The sequence below is a fragment of the Scomber japonicus genome, chromosome 7 (genome assembly GCF_027409825.1).
Source record: "Scomber japonicus isolate fScoJap1 chromosome 7, fScoJap1.pri, whole genome shotgun sequence".
Lineage (NCBI taxonomy): Eukaryota > Metazoa > Chordata > Actinopteri > Scombriformes > Scombridae > Scomber > Scomber japonicus.
In genome coordinates, this window is record NC_070584.1 from 27,435,076 (window position 1) to 27,450,452 (window position 15,377).

The 15,377-nt window shown below is 37.9% G+C and overlaps 2 protein-coding genes and 1 non-coding gene across 4 annotated transcripts; 2 read left to right on the forward strand and 1 right to left on the reverse strand.

Annotated features, from left to right (window-relative positions):
* Positions 1-1,346: 1,346 nt before the first annotated feature.
* Positions 1,347-3,788, forward strand: fkbp2 (FKBP prolyl isomerase 2). Of its 2 annotated transcripts, none has more exons than XM_053322291.1 (2): positions 1,347-1,890; positions 3,320-3,788. In XM_053322291.1, the coding sequence occupies exon 1, from the start codon at positions 1,478-1,480 to the stop codon at positions 1,880-1,882; it is 405 nt and encodes a 134-aa protein (XP_053178266.1). In that variant the 5' UTR covers positions 1,347-1,477; the 3' UTR covers positions 1,883-1,890; positions 3,320-3,788. The 2 variants fall into 2 exon arrangements, with proteins under 2 accessions (XP_053178266.1, XP_053178265.1); XM_053322290.1 differs by having other exon boundaries at positions 1,348-1,922.
* A 2,914-nt stretch (positions 3,789-6,702) lies between these two features.
* ncbp2 (nuclear cap binding protein subunit 2) lies at positions 6,703-12,657 on the forward strand. The gene is made up of 5 exons (XM_053322087.1): positions 6,703-6,848; positions 8,544-8,630; positions 9,974-10,068; positions 10,222-10,360; positions 12,024-12,657. The coding sequence occupies exons 1-5, from the start codon at positions 6,774-6,776 to the stop codon at positions 12,120-12,122; spliced, it is 495 nt and encodes a 164-aa protein (XP_053178062.1). The 5' UTR covers positions 6,703-6,773; the 3' UTR covers positions 12,123-12,657.
* Positions 12,658-13,421: 764 nt separating this feature from the next.
* trnap-cgg (transfer RNA proline (anticodon CGG)) lies at positions 13,422-13,493 on the reverse strand. The gene has a single exon. It is a non-coding gene; the product is annotated as a tRNA-Pro (tRNA).
* Positions 13,494-15,377: the final 1,884 nt, after the last annotated feature.

The following is a 15,377-nucleotide window of genomic DNA, read 5'->3' on the forward strand; positions in this document are numbered from 1 at the left end:
GAATGGAGAGAAAAACAATAAAAGTGTACTTACAGTTAGTTTTTCCCCAACAAAACGGATCAAGGTTTTAACAGTCTCTAGAGTCTCTAATCTGCATTGTTTTTAAGTCATGATAGCAGTGTGATCAGTAGGTTATTTAAATCATTTTAGACTATTTAAAGGAGCAGTGTGTAGGATTACTGCCATCTAGCGGTGAAGTTGCAGATTGCATCCAACTGAGTATCCCTTGTAGTAGTCAAAATATATATGTGCTTGTGTTTTTTGTATTTGTTTGGGCTGCATTTATTGCGTTGATTGACACATAGGTGTCTTTTCCTCTTACTTCACCTGTTCGCTGGGGTGGCGCAGGGAGTTTTAGACAAAGTGGATTAGTAGGGCTCCTAGGCGTACTAAGTCTGTCAGCTGCCTTTTTATTTTTGGAGAGTAATCGCTACACGCCTCACCTCCCTGTACTCTTTTACATGAGTAAAACTGCCTCTGTAGTTTGCCAACTTTGCTTCATTCACCAGTTTGTTTTTCAGTCATGATATGGTGTACATCAGTAAGTTATTTAGATCATTTAGGCCAGTGGTCACCAAGGCTGCTCCTGGAGAGCTACTGCCCTGCATGTTGTAGGTATCTCCCAACTCTAAGACACCTAACTGTAGTAATGAACTCATTATCAAACCATTGACAAGCTTTAGCTGCTTGAGAATGAACTAATGTAAATCTAATATCACGTTGAACTCTGTCAGAATGTCTTTTTGACTTGTGAAGTTAATTTTTGTTTTTAATTGAAAATACATGTTGAGAAGTTTTTACTGGCCAAGCTGAAGTTTTTTTCTGCAACATATCCATGTAGTTAATGGTCACATTAACCACATAGATTCACTTCAATGATTGCTGACTTTATTGTTTGATGTACTGTTGTTGTTGTTTTTACATGTGTCTTGTAAGGTGTCTTTGAGTGCTTTGAAAGGTGCCTAAAATACATTATTATTATTATTATTATTATTATTATTATTATTATTATTACTATTATTAGACCACGTTAATTATTTTCATTTTGCACAATAATAAGACAAAAAGATAAAGAGATAACAACAAAAGAAAGGTGCAAGGTAGCGGCAAGAAACCCAAAAGTGCTTATACAGGGCCTCTACCTATATTATGCAGAATTCACAAGTTAGATTAAAAACACATTTTGAAATGTTCGTGAATTAATAATAATACAGAAGCTGTACAGTTTTAAATGGGTAAAACCAATAATTGGTCAATACTATCGAATCTGAAGCCAACTTCAGCACCATTAGCGGCTTTCTCCCGGAGGTTTTTAATGGTAACACCAGCCGGTTCAAGTCCCCTACGTATATCCGCTTTCTGCAACACGTACAGCTGCGCGTTTCCCCTGATTCATTCCGCTCACAGCTCTGATCTGCAGCTTATCCAAACTTAAACTTTTTAAACACCTGGAAACCGTCGTGCGGAAGCTGCGACCATGCGGGTGTTGTTGTTGATTGCGGTGACGGTGCTGGCGGTGGTCAACGGAGCCGAGAAGAAAAAGCTGCAGATTGGCATCAAGAAAAGGGTGGACAATTGCCCCATCAAGTCCCGGAAAGGAGACGTGCTGAATATGCATTACACGGGCAAGCTGGAGGATGGCACCGAATTTGACAGCAGCATCCCCCGCGACAGGCCTTTTACTTTCACCCTGGGAACCGGCCAGGTGATCAAAGGTTGGGATCAAGGCCTGCTGGGCATGTGTGAGGGCGAGAAGAGGAAGCTGGTGATCCCCTCTGAGTTGGGATATGGAGACAGAGGAGCCCCACCAAAGATCCCCGGTGGAGCCACACTCATATTCGAGGTTGAGCTGCTCAGCATCGAGAGGAGATCCGATCTTTGATGAAGGAGGTGATGTGATAAGCAAGCAAGCGACTTTAAATGTGAGTTATATATTGAGCTGATTCGATTAGGCGATTAATTGAAAGAAAAGCAGTGATTTTAATCGGTCAAACAGACAATACCATAAAATAATGTGGTTCCAGCTTTTGAAATGTGAGGATTTCCTGTCCGTTTATCTGTCATGTAATTTAAAAAAAAAACTGAATATCTTTTGATGTTTTATTTTGGGCAGTGGCGATTTTAGACCCTTTTTATGGATGCTCAAACACCCCTTAATTTAACCTCAGCACCCCTACAATTAAATAAATGATTGTTTTTTTCTCTAAAAAATATTTTATACAACAGTAATTATTTTGCGAGCCTGTCTGTTAGAGATGGGACAAAGAATTATGCTTCAGGTTTAAATGGTTTTATTTTAACAGGTTTAATGTACTTCTTCCCTCAGGGTTAATTAATTGACTATCCCAGGGTTTTTTCTGAACCATTATTATCATTATAGTAGACCATTCTACTGTGTATTCATATTTTTTTGCTGTAATTTACGTTATCTACTGAAATGAGTAATTTAGCAGGGGGTTTGAACACTTGTAAAATTCTCACTAGGAGCTGAGCCCCCCTAAAGGTCTGATCCTAGAATCGCCCCAGACTTTGGGCTTTGCAAAAATCTGTGGACAGTTTTTCCATTATTTTTTTTGACAAGACTAATTGAATAATCAAAAAAAATCTGTCTATTGTAATAAAAGTAATTGTTTCTTGCAATCATAGTAAGTTATCACAGTAATGGTAGTTTACACTGCTATGGATGACTTTCTATACCAAAGTCTGTATAGTTGTAAGTTGACAATTCATTGCTATATCACATAGAGCAGACTATTGATTTTGGTATGATTACATTTTCAGTGCTATCAGGTTCAGCTAACAGGCTATTGCTTTTTGCTTGTATATGACTCTATAAGAAACACTAACATTTACAATTAATATGAAACGTAATAATGACACAATGTATGAATGGACAATGTCTGATTTTTCATGTTTAAAATGTTTCATATTTTAAATGCTGAAAGGCAACAGTGCAATTGAAGTAAATGTAAGTGAAAACCTCTTTCTGAAGTGTAGCAGTGACTGTCTGTGATGTTATACTTTGATGTTTAATCACAGTCATAGAAGAACAGCATCTCCATGTTAATAAGGCATAACAGGAAACTGAATGTCCATAGATTATTGATATATATTGTGTATGCCTACCAAAATAGAAGAAGGAGGTCTGATACCCTAAAAAAGATGCTTCACAGTCACCTTTAGATTACCTACTGGCTCAGTAGTCACACCTGATAAACAGAATTCCTTTGAGGATCAAACACATGAGATTTATGTGCTATTTTATGAATGACGTGAATGTTGAATGTGAAATGTTAATTAGTGATCATTTTTCTTTCAGTTTCCAGGAGTTGCTGCAGGATTGAGAGGATACCGTCTGACCTCAGATGAAGATTATATGGCAAATCTGGGAGTACAGTAGCACCCCTCCCACCCCCCACCCCACCCTTCCCATGGCATAACCACTGCCATCCTTTCACTGGCTTTGCTTAAAATGGTCTGATTTAGTGGATTGAAGTTATTGATATAAGAACTGACAGTATGTCCTTGCTAAACAGTAGTAGAAACCAGTCCGCAGTTAAAACCCAGTATTTTTGTTGGAGGTTAAATCTGACTGTTTCATCTCATTTATATTGTGATTTTTTTTTTCTGTCATTAATAAGCGGGTACATTCATATCTCATCTTTCTTTTTTTCTAAATGATTTAGGTTATTAATGTTCTTAGTAATTAAGACAGGTGATAGATGAGGAAAATGTTTTTTCACTTCAATTATTTGAATTGTGATAATAAAATTTGGACCTTACAGGAACATTTGCAGTCTGGAGTGATTTTATTGAACAAGAAAATGCCCAAGTTTGTGCAGCTTTCTTTGGCATTAAATACATACGTGTTTCACAGATTGGTTTGAACATGATGTGACTCTTTCTCAAACTACAAAACTTCATCAACAAATAGGAGTTGTGTTTGTGTCCAATCTCTCTTTTATTAGCTCCAGGTTTGGTCTCCACCAGCTCCTGAAGGAAATATCTCACTATCTGACTCTAACATTTACCTTAATTCAAGCTGTAACAAAGAGCTCTGATCCTGACATTATTTTATATAATAATAGATCTGCTTTTCTCTTGCCGGGTTGTGCAGTCTGTGAAGGATGATTCACCGAAATATTCTGGTAAATACATATAAATTTGTCAAAGTCAAATATGTGACAAAAGATACAACAACCGCTCCACTGAAAGTATTTTGGCACATTTCCTGAAACAAGGTGACATGAAAGTTTATGTAAAAAGTTCAAACAAACTCTCAGGATGAAGAGCCAAGTCAAATAACACAGCAGCTGTCTCTCAGTTTCCAGTAATGTGTGACACAACATCACAGCAGCCAATCGCCTCGCACCACATCTCGCACTTGAACTTCCAGTTTCAGTAGTCATGTGATTTTTGGGCTTCTTTCACAAATGCTGAGTTTACAGAATTAGATTCAGTGGCACATGTATTTGCATATACAGTACTGAGCAAAGACAAGGCAGTTGGTAAAAAAAAAAAAAGTACATAGTAAAATGTTTGAATGAAAGAGAAATATCTGTTTCTTTGTTTCGAAGGTCAACGAATTTCACATTTGGTGAGTCATCAGTACAGTTCAGTTCCCACATTTCAAAACTCATCAAGCTCAAGGCCGCTTGTATATTTGTCTCCCTCAGCAGAAATTTGTCTTGGATAAAGTGAATTACTACAATAACAACATCATGAAAAGAAAATCAAATCAAAAACTCAGTAAATAAGAACATGTGCAAACACTGGCCTAGCCTAAGACACTTTCTCTAAGGCAAACTATCTGAAGCATACACACTGTAGTAAATAAATCACAGGACAGACTAATCTTATTTTACATGCTTATAAACAAGCATAAAATGGAGCAGCAGTTATCTGAGTGCCTCTCTGCCCTTCTGTTTGTCCTCTGGTTTGACATATAGAATTACATTAAAGTCTTTATCAGATTATGTGTGTGTAAATGGGTTTTAGAGATACGACTAAAAAAGTACTGCTATGATGTAGTACGGTTTAATTCTGGGCTCTGCTTACATCATTTCTCAAGTGCTTTTTATTTGTTATAAGAATTCTAATATTGCATGCATTTGTATTTCCTCGAAGTAACATATTTTACACTAGTTTAAGATGTTTTTTAATTCAATATGAATCTAACTGAATCACTATCATCAGTATTAAAAATCTCCATAGCTCCAAACTGCATATAAACTGAATATAACATGATCCCAACAGGGAGCAATGCAGAATAGAGTGAGTACTGAGAAAAATAGGGAAGGAGATAGAAAAGAGGTAGTAAGTAATAATGACCTTAAGAAAAGGACCCTGTAACTGGACTACAATTACCTCTGTTCTGTTCATAGAGACAGCCAAACCCATAGTAACACTATCAGGGTGCCTCCTGTTTTATCCAAAAGAAGCAGACCTACTGTCTACTACTGTCTCAAGGGGAAACAGCGTCTCACAGTTCAGATTTGGTGCGGCCTTACAATGACCTCAAGGCCTAGTTTGACCCAGTGTATGCCAATGTATGACAGGAGTTATGGAAAATCCCCTATAAGACATGATGTAGTGAATGAGGAGATCCGAGCTGACAGGAGCAGGGTTGAAGAGCATACTGGAGTGCGGTGAGAGCACGGACATAAACATTCAAAGATTAAATACATAAAATGAATAAATAAAAATCTAAAATGTATAGCACAATATAACTTTCAATTAATGACCATACCAGCCATGAGAGAAAGTATTAACATGATATAATAAACCAACTATTTGCCACTGAAAGGGCACCTATTTAACATGACCATAGTCAATATTTAAACAGCCTGATAACAGAAGGAATACAAGAATGAAAGTTGTGATTTGTAGGAGTTGACTAACTCCAGAAGATGGCAGTAATGCAATACCAGGGATACAAGCTGCCTTTAAACCAGGGGTGTCAAACATACTGCCGGAGAGCCAGAACCAGCCCACCAAAGAGTCAAATTTGGCCCACTGGATAAGTTTGCAAAGTATGAAAATGACATGAACGTAGTTTCAGTTTTTCTGCTGCATCAGAGAGTTTTCAGAGGTGGCGCTGAATTGCATTACACGTATTACGAAAATGAAATAGGAAATACCCCCCAAAATGGGATGTTTCATTATACAGTGTGAACAATGCAGATGAATTATACTTCCTATGTGGCCCTTTAACTAAAATACGTTTTACACCGGCTTTAAACCCTAAAGAAGAAGAAAAAAGAACCACTCATTTTTCTTTTGAGTACAATATCTAAACATTGTCTTCAGATTTAACAAAGAAACATCTCAGCAATTTCATAATGATATTAGGTGTTGATATAATGTGTTGGATTCATATGGTAATGAAAATATGGTGAATGAGTCAGAATTGCAAAAAGTGTCCCACATTACCTTGGTTCACCCTACAGGGAGGAACGTCAGGAGTTGATGTTGGAAAAAGAAAAACTGGACTTGGCATCAGTGAATCTGATAGTTAATTGAATATTTAAAGGACACGGGTATAGGACATAGGGTAACGGTTTTTTTTTTTGTTTGTTTGTTAATTTTATGTATAGTTCTGACCATCGCTAGTTCCACCTCCAGTCCAGTAGGTGGCGATAAATCAATATGTAAGCTGGTTTCCTCTCACTCGGGAATCATTCAAAGGACGGACACCGGAACCGGAAGCCGCGTCAGGCGTTAGCCGCAGCGCTAAACAATTGAATAATCGCAAACCGCGTCTTTTCTTCACGATGTCTGCTAAATTAAACGCTCTGACCAGCGACTCTCACATTGATATCAGTCAATACAGAGACCAGCATTTCAAGGTGAGTCTGAAAAGCAACACAGACGAACTAGATATCTGTAACTGTGTGTGTCTTTAGCTCACAGTTAGCTTCCGTCCACTAGCAGCAGCTCACATGTTTGAAAACCAACTTTACGTTTTATATTATTTCACTTAAAATATCTTTAAAACCAAGTGTTATGATGAGTTATGGTAGTTGGTTTGGAAAGAAACGATGTAAAACTCGAGCTGCTGCGACGATTAATCGATTATTTTGCCCGACTGTTAAAATATAGTTGATCTTAAAATTATTTAGATTTAAAAATATGTTCAAGCTTCTTTAATGTGAATAATGTCATGGTTCCTTTTAGTCTTTTGTGACAGTAGTAATATCTTTGGGTTGTGGATGATAACGTGAGGACATCAATTTGGGCTAAACTGAGGCTAATTAAGAAAATAATTGTCAGATTACGTTAATTGATAGTTAAACAATCAATAGTTGCAACTTCATATGAAACATAGCAGCTATCAGTTTCTGTGTAGTGTTGCCCTGAACTTATTGAGTGATATTATGTTCATGATTTAGTGTATTGTCATCAATACTGTTTCTCATCAGCTCCTGCATTTTCAAGTAATAAATATGTACCAAAAGTTATCATACCTGAAATAAAAGTATTTCAGACACATATAGAAAAAAAACACAACAGTTTAGCAGCAGTTCAGATTAGAGAAAAGGGTGCATTAATGTGTTTGGTGCTGTTGACAGTCTGTTTAAGATTTAATTTGCAGAAACAAGAATTCAAAGATAAACAAGAATAACTTAAAATGTGCTTTGAAGGGGATCCGAAGCATATATGAGGCTTCAACAGTCTGAGTTAGTCACATCAAGTGGATATCTGACACATTTACAGTCTAATCCCTTCTTTGTGTTTCCCTGTTGAGCTGAGCTGGAAGTATAGTAACAAAAAGAGGGACTTTGGTACTTAAATATCTAACATTGGAATATTTCAATTTGATTTGATTAATTTGGATGGCTGTGGCTTCATATTGTGGATTTTGGCCCTCATCACTTACACTGTAAAAACATTGTGAAGGGATTTTACCAATATAAACAGGAGGAATTATTGCAAGAAAACCCCTATTTTAGTGTTCATTTGGGCTCCTGAATGATGTTTAAGACATAAGTGAAATGTTGAGCCTGTCCTTTTTAATGATACAAAATATGTGTCAGCAGTTTAGGACAGACTCTTCCTGTGTCAACACAACAATGAACCTGTGCCCAAAGCCAGGTCCATAACGTATAGTGTGGAAGTACATGAATAGTCTGCTTAGAGCCCTGATCTCAACCTTATCTGACCTCATTAACGGCCTTATTTTAAGATGGGAGCAGATGCTTACAGCCAGGTTTTATAGAGCTCTTTATAGAGGTGTGAATAAATTCTAGCAGGAGATTAATGCCCAGATGGTTTTGTAATGACATGTAGAGTCTGCACACTCAGGTGAAATGTGATGTCCACATCTTTTTCGTCAGCCATCTATCTACTTTTGTATAAATTGCATCTTATGCTTACACCATTTGAGGAGCCAAAAATGAAAATAAATACAATTTTTATTTTATGTTAAAGCAGCAGCATAGATAAGATGCCCACCAACAGAAACTTAGACTCTGTTCTTTCTGAGCTTTACTGTTACTGAGTGAATAACATGCTCATATTTATGATGTTTTTTGTGTTTTCAGGGGAACCGCTATGAACAGGAGAAGCTGCTAAAGGGTAGCCACACACTGTATGTGGGAAACCTCTCCTTCTACACCACTGAGGAGCAGGTACGATCCACCGCTGTTACTGTCAGACTACACTAGTTAAAACCCTGCGCCAACTCCTTAGGATATTGGTTTGAAACCATTTGTATTACTTTTTTAAATTTAGATTTATTTTTGAACACTTTATTTGTAATGTTCCAATTATCATATAAAACAATCATATGTTCTGTTTTACAAATAACCATAGGAAAAAACAATCCCAACAAAAAACCAAAAAAAAACAAGGACAGACCAAACCCAAAATCAATTTAGATTTATTTTTGGGCATTTTTTTGCTTTTATTTTGAAAGTATTATGGCGTAGAGGCCAACAGGAAACAGGGAGAGAGAGGGGAATGACATGTGGTATGCGTGGTAACTACTCGGCTACCAAAGGACTCCCACTTGTATAACTTTTATAAGATTTTAAGAAAGAATCTGGTTCTGAGATACTTAAAGATTTGTTACTTGATTTAGTCTTTTATCAGAGTCGATGCATAAGTCAATAAATTCCTGTGTCGACTCACATTTCTTCAGTCAAATCTCTGCTTTTTTTAAGCTGTGCCATTATACGAAGTAATGCAGTGTGACAGCAAGACAGGCTGTAAACTTTTACAGATGATTGTCTCTAAATGACTTTAATAGCTTACATTACTGTGATGGAAACAGAGGACAGCACGACGCAAAGTGACTGCGTCTCCTGATCTGAACTCTTTGCTTTTAAATGCAGCAAAGTCGGCTAAATTCCTGTTTAAACAGACAGATACGAGTATCTCCACCGTCTCCTCCCCTACTGTTGGCTGTGTGCTGACTCTTTGGCTGACAGCGCTGTCAGCAGCCGGCAGGAGAGACACTCCGTGGTTCTGCTCAGATTTTATGACTGAACTAATACCAAGAAACACACTTTTTATTTCTCTGACTGAGTGGAAATCTGACATTTTCACAGCAGAGGAACAACAGCAACAACACAATGTATTCTCATTTACTTTAATACTTCTCTTACAGTAGATGAGAATACATGGCCCCACCTCTGCCCCTGTCATCGGTCTAAAATGCTGACTCTGAGTCAACTGTGAAAATGATTTTGGGACAGCCCCGTTCCGACCTGTGATTTTATTTTATGTCCCCCTCACTGGTTTAGCAATAGAAATAGTTGTCAAGTTGTGTGAATTTTCACTTTTTCACTTCTCTTTTTAAAAGCTTCACATACATTGAAATGATGACATTTTTCCAACCTATTCTGTCAAAAGAAGTTATTCCCAGAATATTCTCTTCTGCTAATACTTGTCACATATATTTCTTACAATGTCTTACACAATTGTCACTTTTGTATTTTTTTGTTTTTGTTTGTTTGTTTTTGATGAACAGGTACACGAGTTGTTTTCTAAAAGCGGAGACGTCAAGCGCATCATCATCGGCCTGGATAAAGTCAAGAAGACAGCCTGCGGGTTCTGCTTCGTCGAGTATCCTTTTAAACATGAAACCCCAATCACATTATAAATCTGTGTTTTAATAATACTAATATTTATGAACATGCTCAGCAAACACATCATGAAACTAAGTCAACTGTCACAAGCTCATGTTAGACAGACAGACCTTAACCCCAGCTGTTCCAGATATTACATACGTGCAGACGCAGAACACGCCATGCGCTTCATTAACGGCACTCGGCTGGACGACCGCATCATCAGGACAGACTGGGACACTGGCTTCAAGGAGGGACGGCAGTTCGGCCGCGGCAAGTCTGGAGGACAGGTGAGAAATTTCACAGTCACATGTTGTGAATGCTTATAGAGACCTGCCAACCTGTATGCACTTTATAGCAGCAACGCAACAGAGCTGTGCACATTTTTGGCTTGCATCAAAAGCCTTCCTGTGTCATTACGAGGGGTTTGGGGTCTACCGTCTACCCATTTGTCTCTTTCTTATTAAAAAAAGTTTCCGTACAGCATTTTTGGAAAACAATAAAACATAAAGCAGAATATGGCATTTGAGAAAAATGGCCTATACAGAAATGGCCTTCCAAAAATCAATACACTCTATCATGACATTTTAAGTCAACCGTATGATATTTAGAAAGTGATATAACTTCCAAGATAAATTATGCACGATTAAGCGTGGCCTTTTGAATGGACAGTATTACTATAGTATGGCATTTGAAAAATGAAAGTGCATGTTGTGCTGTTAACAAATAAAACATGCATAATCATGTCCTGTTTTCCTGTATAGCTGTTCACAGTGTGCTATCAGGAAGTGTAAATAAAAATCACACATTAATATTGGACTGGACAGTTGTGGGGAAAAGGTCTGACATGTTTGCTTCCAAAAAATACCCAGTCATTTACATTACTAAAATTGGTTAACCATGGGAGCATTTTATAGAATATGAAAAATACAGCATGTTTCAGTGGTGTTTGAATTTTGTACATTTGCATATATAAAATGTGTATCAGCTGCACACACACACAAAGACACATTTTATTTCCATTTTTGTATACTGTGAGTCACATTAGAACCTGACCTTGAACAGTATGTAAGGATTAAAAATGAATAATTAATTCAGTGTTTCCCACAGCCTGAGAATGTACATGTGGTTGTGGACTAGGGATGGGCATGATTAATCGATGATCGATAATTGATCGTTAAAAATGTTGTCGATCACGTGACATTTTTATCGATCAAACGCTGGTTTCAAATAGAAGTTGTGTTGCGTAGTGTGAGTCTTGAAGCAATGCAATGAATTTCACTATGTGGCAGAAATGAGACATCTTACCAACGGGGGGCGATATTTGACAGAAAACGGCTCAGCTACCTACTAGCTGCCATAGATATCAAACGTAAACATGAAGAGGTCAAGGCGAAGTTTGGCGTGGGACCTTTTCAAACTAAAGGCTACCCAGGATAGCACCACAATGCCTCTGCATCCCGGCTACTTCGGTCCCGTCAGAGCGTTTCAGCTGCTCAACTGACTGTCACCAGGCTGCGCTCACTGATCCCTGAGCATGCTAACATGCTAATCAACAAGAATCAGTAGGCTGGAGTTACTTTACTTTGTTAGCAGTGGACAGTCACCACTGTAGCCTTTAGGTGAGTCACTCTTGTTGTTTTATGAGGCTCTAGTTAAATAAGCATAATTGTGAAGTCACACTATCTCTGTCACTCACTCTTCCTCTTTCTCTCTCGGCTCGGCTGGGTGCATTTTGGAGTCCTTTAACTTTATATTTTGGTACAAACTGTCAGTCCGGAGTAATATTCTGTTTATTATGTTGTTGTTAGATTTGATTATTTTTTTGGAAGTGTTTCTAAAAGAGGCTCAATTGTGTTTAAGAGTGCTCTATTGATTGATATGTAAAGAGGTTGGGCTCAGCTGCTTTTACAAGCGTCCCATATCATGACAATTGTTTGTGTTTTTGTGTAGGTGAGAGACGAGTACAGGCAGGACTACGACCCAGCCCGAGGCGGCTATGGTAAGCTGGCTCAGCAGCATCGAGTCGGAGAGGTGCGCAACAGTTTTTAGACTGAATGCCACCGCCGCAGCAGTCTGTCTGGACTACACTGAGCTCGAACCTCACCCTTGGATCAGAAAAATGCTCTGACAATGCCACAAACAAACTACTACAGCATAATGTCTTCACCATATAATAGTCTACAGGTGGTCTGCACAGATCACTGGAACCTGGATACTAGCAGCTACTATTTATTTCTTTTTTCGGGGGGAGCTTATTGTCTTTTCCGACTGCCTCGTGACCTCCAGACTTCATCAGTTCACATGGTATCACAGGCCAAGCCACAAAGTTACTGTGATATTTTAGTGATGATTTCATCATCCTGCATATAGAAACATTGAATATTTCCCTACATGATGATATATATTATGTGTTCAAGAACAATGCAGTCTTGTCAGAATGTTCTCGGTGAGTCTTCATGTCAGATTCCAATAGTCAGCTGGAGTAGCAAAAAGGAAGCGTGCTGATGTCTTATCCATTTCCATGAATGAAACTTTGTCCTAAATTGTGTATACTTTTTTTTTTAAATAAAGCTTTGGCTTTTTTTTTTGACATTTGTTGTCATAGTGTTTGTTTTTTCTTAATGTCAGTGGTGATGTCTGTTCATCCAAAGATCTTTATTTTCTTTTGTGAATGTCATTCCACTCTGCTACACTTTTGTTTATGAGTGTAATGGAATTTAGTTCTCTTATTTTACTCCTGTGTTTTGTGTCTTTGCAAATGAAAGAAAAAGGTTAAGATAGTAGCTTAAACCTGTGCTTAATACTGAGATATCACCCTTTTAAGTTATTAAACGGGTTGAAGGTAGAGGCAAGAGTGAGTTATGCAGGCTATAAAACAAAAACGAGCTGCGATAAACGGCATTTTCAGGTGACAGTTTGTCATTCAGAGTGACTCCTTTCACATTTCATCCATCGCTAATATGAAGATATTGATTGCAGCAACCTAAAGGATAAAGTTGGACACTAAATCAGTTGAAGTCCCTTAATAGATTTGTATCCACACATCCATGTCTTTCATGTCAAGCTTAATACTCTGTGATGCTCACTTCCCAAAGCATAATTTTGTCTACAGAAAATATTTCTTTCACTGATCAAACCTACTAGAAACCAGTCATGTAGCCAAGGTTTATCTGCCCATTCCAGAAGGGAAATTATAATTTATATGAGCTTGAGGTTATCTCCATTTTTACGAGTACACTGAGCATTGACCACCAGCACTTTTAACGGTGATAGTTATATGTTCAGCTCATAATGTGCAGTCTTTAGCAATCCTACATCTGTGCACACATGCAAAGATCTTTAATGTGAGGGCTTGTCCGGGATTTGAACCCGGGACCTCTCGCACCCGAAGCGAGAATCATACCCCTAGACCAACAAGCCCTTGTCAATGAAACTTGCATTGGTTAATTTCCAGGCTTACAGAACAGTTTTGCAATGGCTAGGATCTGTTTACCTTCTAAAACTGGCATCTACAGACAGGTGATAAATTAAAAGAAAATATAAGGTGTTGGCCCACCAAATGCCGTCAGCTTCATTGTTTCGTGACATTGATTCTGCAAATCTATGAACTCTACTAGAGGGTTGGACAACGTTCTTCTAAAAGACATTCCATCATTTGGTGTGTTGATGATGGTGGTGGTGAGCACTGATGAACATGTTGGACCAAAATCTCCAATAGGTGTTCAGGTGGGTTGAAATCTGGGGATTGTGAAGGCCTCATCATTTCATACTCATCAAACCATTCAGTGACCCTTTGTACCCTTTGGATAGGGGGCATTGTCATCCTGGAAGAAACCACTCCCATCAGGATAGAAATGTTTCATTACAGGTTAATAGGTGATCACTCAGAACAAGTTTGTATTGATTTGCAGTGACCCTTCACTCTAAGTGGACCCCAATGCCAGCGAAATACCCCCCCCCCCAAAAAAAACAAACATATCAGAGCCACTCGGTCTCCTTTCTGTAGGGATCAACCATTCAGACCTGTACCAGTTTTTCCTTTAATTTGACACCCGTCAGTATCTCACGCCATGAAGGCTTTGCTGGTACAAAACACATTTAAACTATGCAAGGATTTCTGTGTACAGTCTCAAACTCAGTCAGCTATGAAGTCTGTAGTTTTTTATTTTGTGCACCAAAGCCCAATTATCTGCAGGGTTTCTCAACAACAAAACACAACAGCAACTCATAGCATTCTGCTGCTGTGACGTTAAGTTAGACTGAAATCCTGCAGACTTTTGACATGTCTCCTGAAGGCACAGTTGGAGGAAACGGCTAGTAGTGACGCTGTATTCAGTAAAAGAAAAATCCACCTACCATTGCCTCTAAAGCTCACTGATTAACAGATTAAACAAACTACATATATGTTATGTGCTGAGCTTATCATGCCATAGCCAAATAGTTTCCCTATTAATCATAAAGCATTATGGTTAAACTGGTGATCATCCTGCTGAGCAGTTAGTCAGGACTCAGCTGCTAAACGATCCCCATTCTGCCTGTAATAAAGAATATGATATCATGGCAGTCAGCTGGTCCTTTATCTCAAAGTGAGCTGTTACAGTGAAGCAGCTGAATTTTGCATTATATCCCCACCACTGATTACAGCCATCAGCCACTCTTAATTCTTTGTCGCTCTTTATCTTTTTAAGCAAGTTTCAAAAATGAACACTAGATGGCAGAAGAGGAGGTGAAGTTACTTATTGGGGACTGAAATATGTTACAGTTAACACAATACTCATACACTTTCAATGTAAGTCCAAGGTTCTTAATACAAGACAATATTAGAGAGTGACTACTTCCATTTCATTTAAGTGTAAATTGTTATGTCTTTGTACCACTGAATTGTCAATGTTTAGGTCAGTTCGGTCAAATTTGCATTTGTACTATCAATGGAATAATAGAGAAGCATGACTTTTAGTCAGTTACAGTTTATACATTGCTTTTAGCTAATTTTACCCATTAATTTTAGCTATTGTTCTCAATCATTTATCGATTATAATTAGCTATTTCAGCTTATCCATTACTACATTACTATCTAACCAATTATCCACTAATATACTTTCATCATCTGTCTCATCCATTTTTCTGCTAACAACTTGCATTTAACAAACCTGAACCTGTTTACTATCACATTTGAACCATTTATTCATTGTTTTTAGATATATACACCTTTCATTTATTATTTTTAGCTGGCTATTTAGACATCTGCCCACCATAAAGCACCTGTTAACGATCCATAAGAGATATGCATCCAAATGAAGTGTA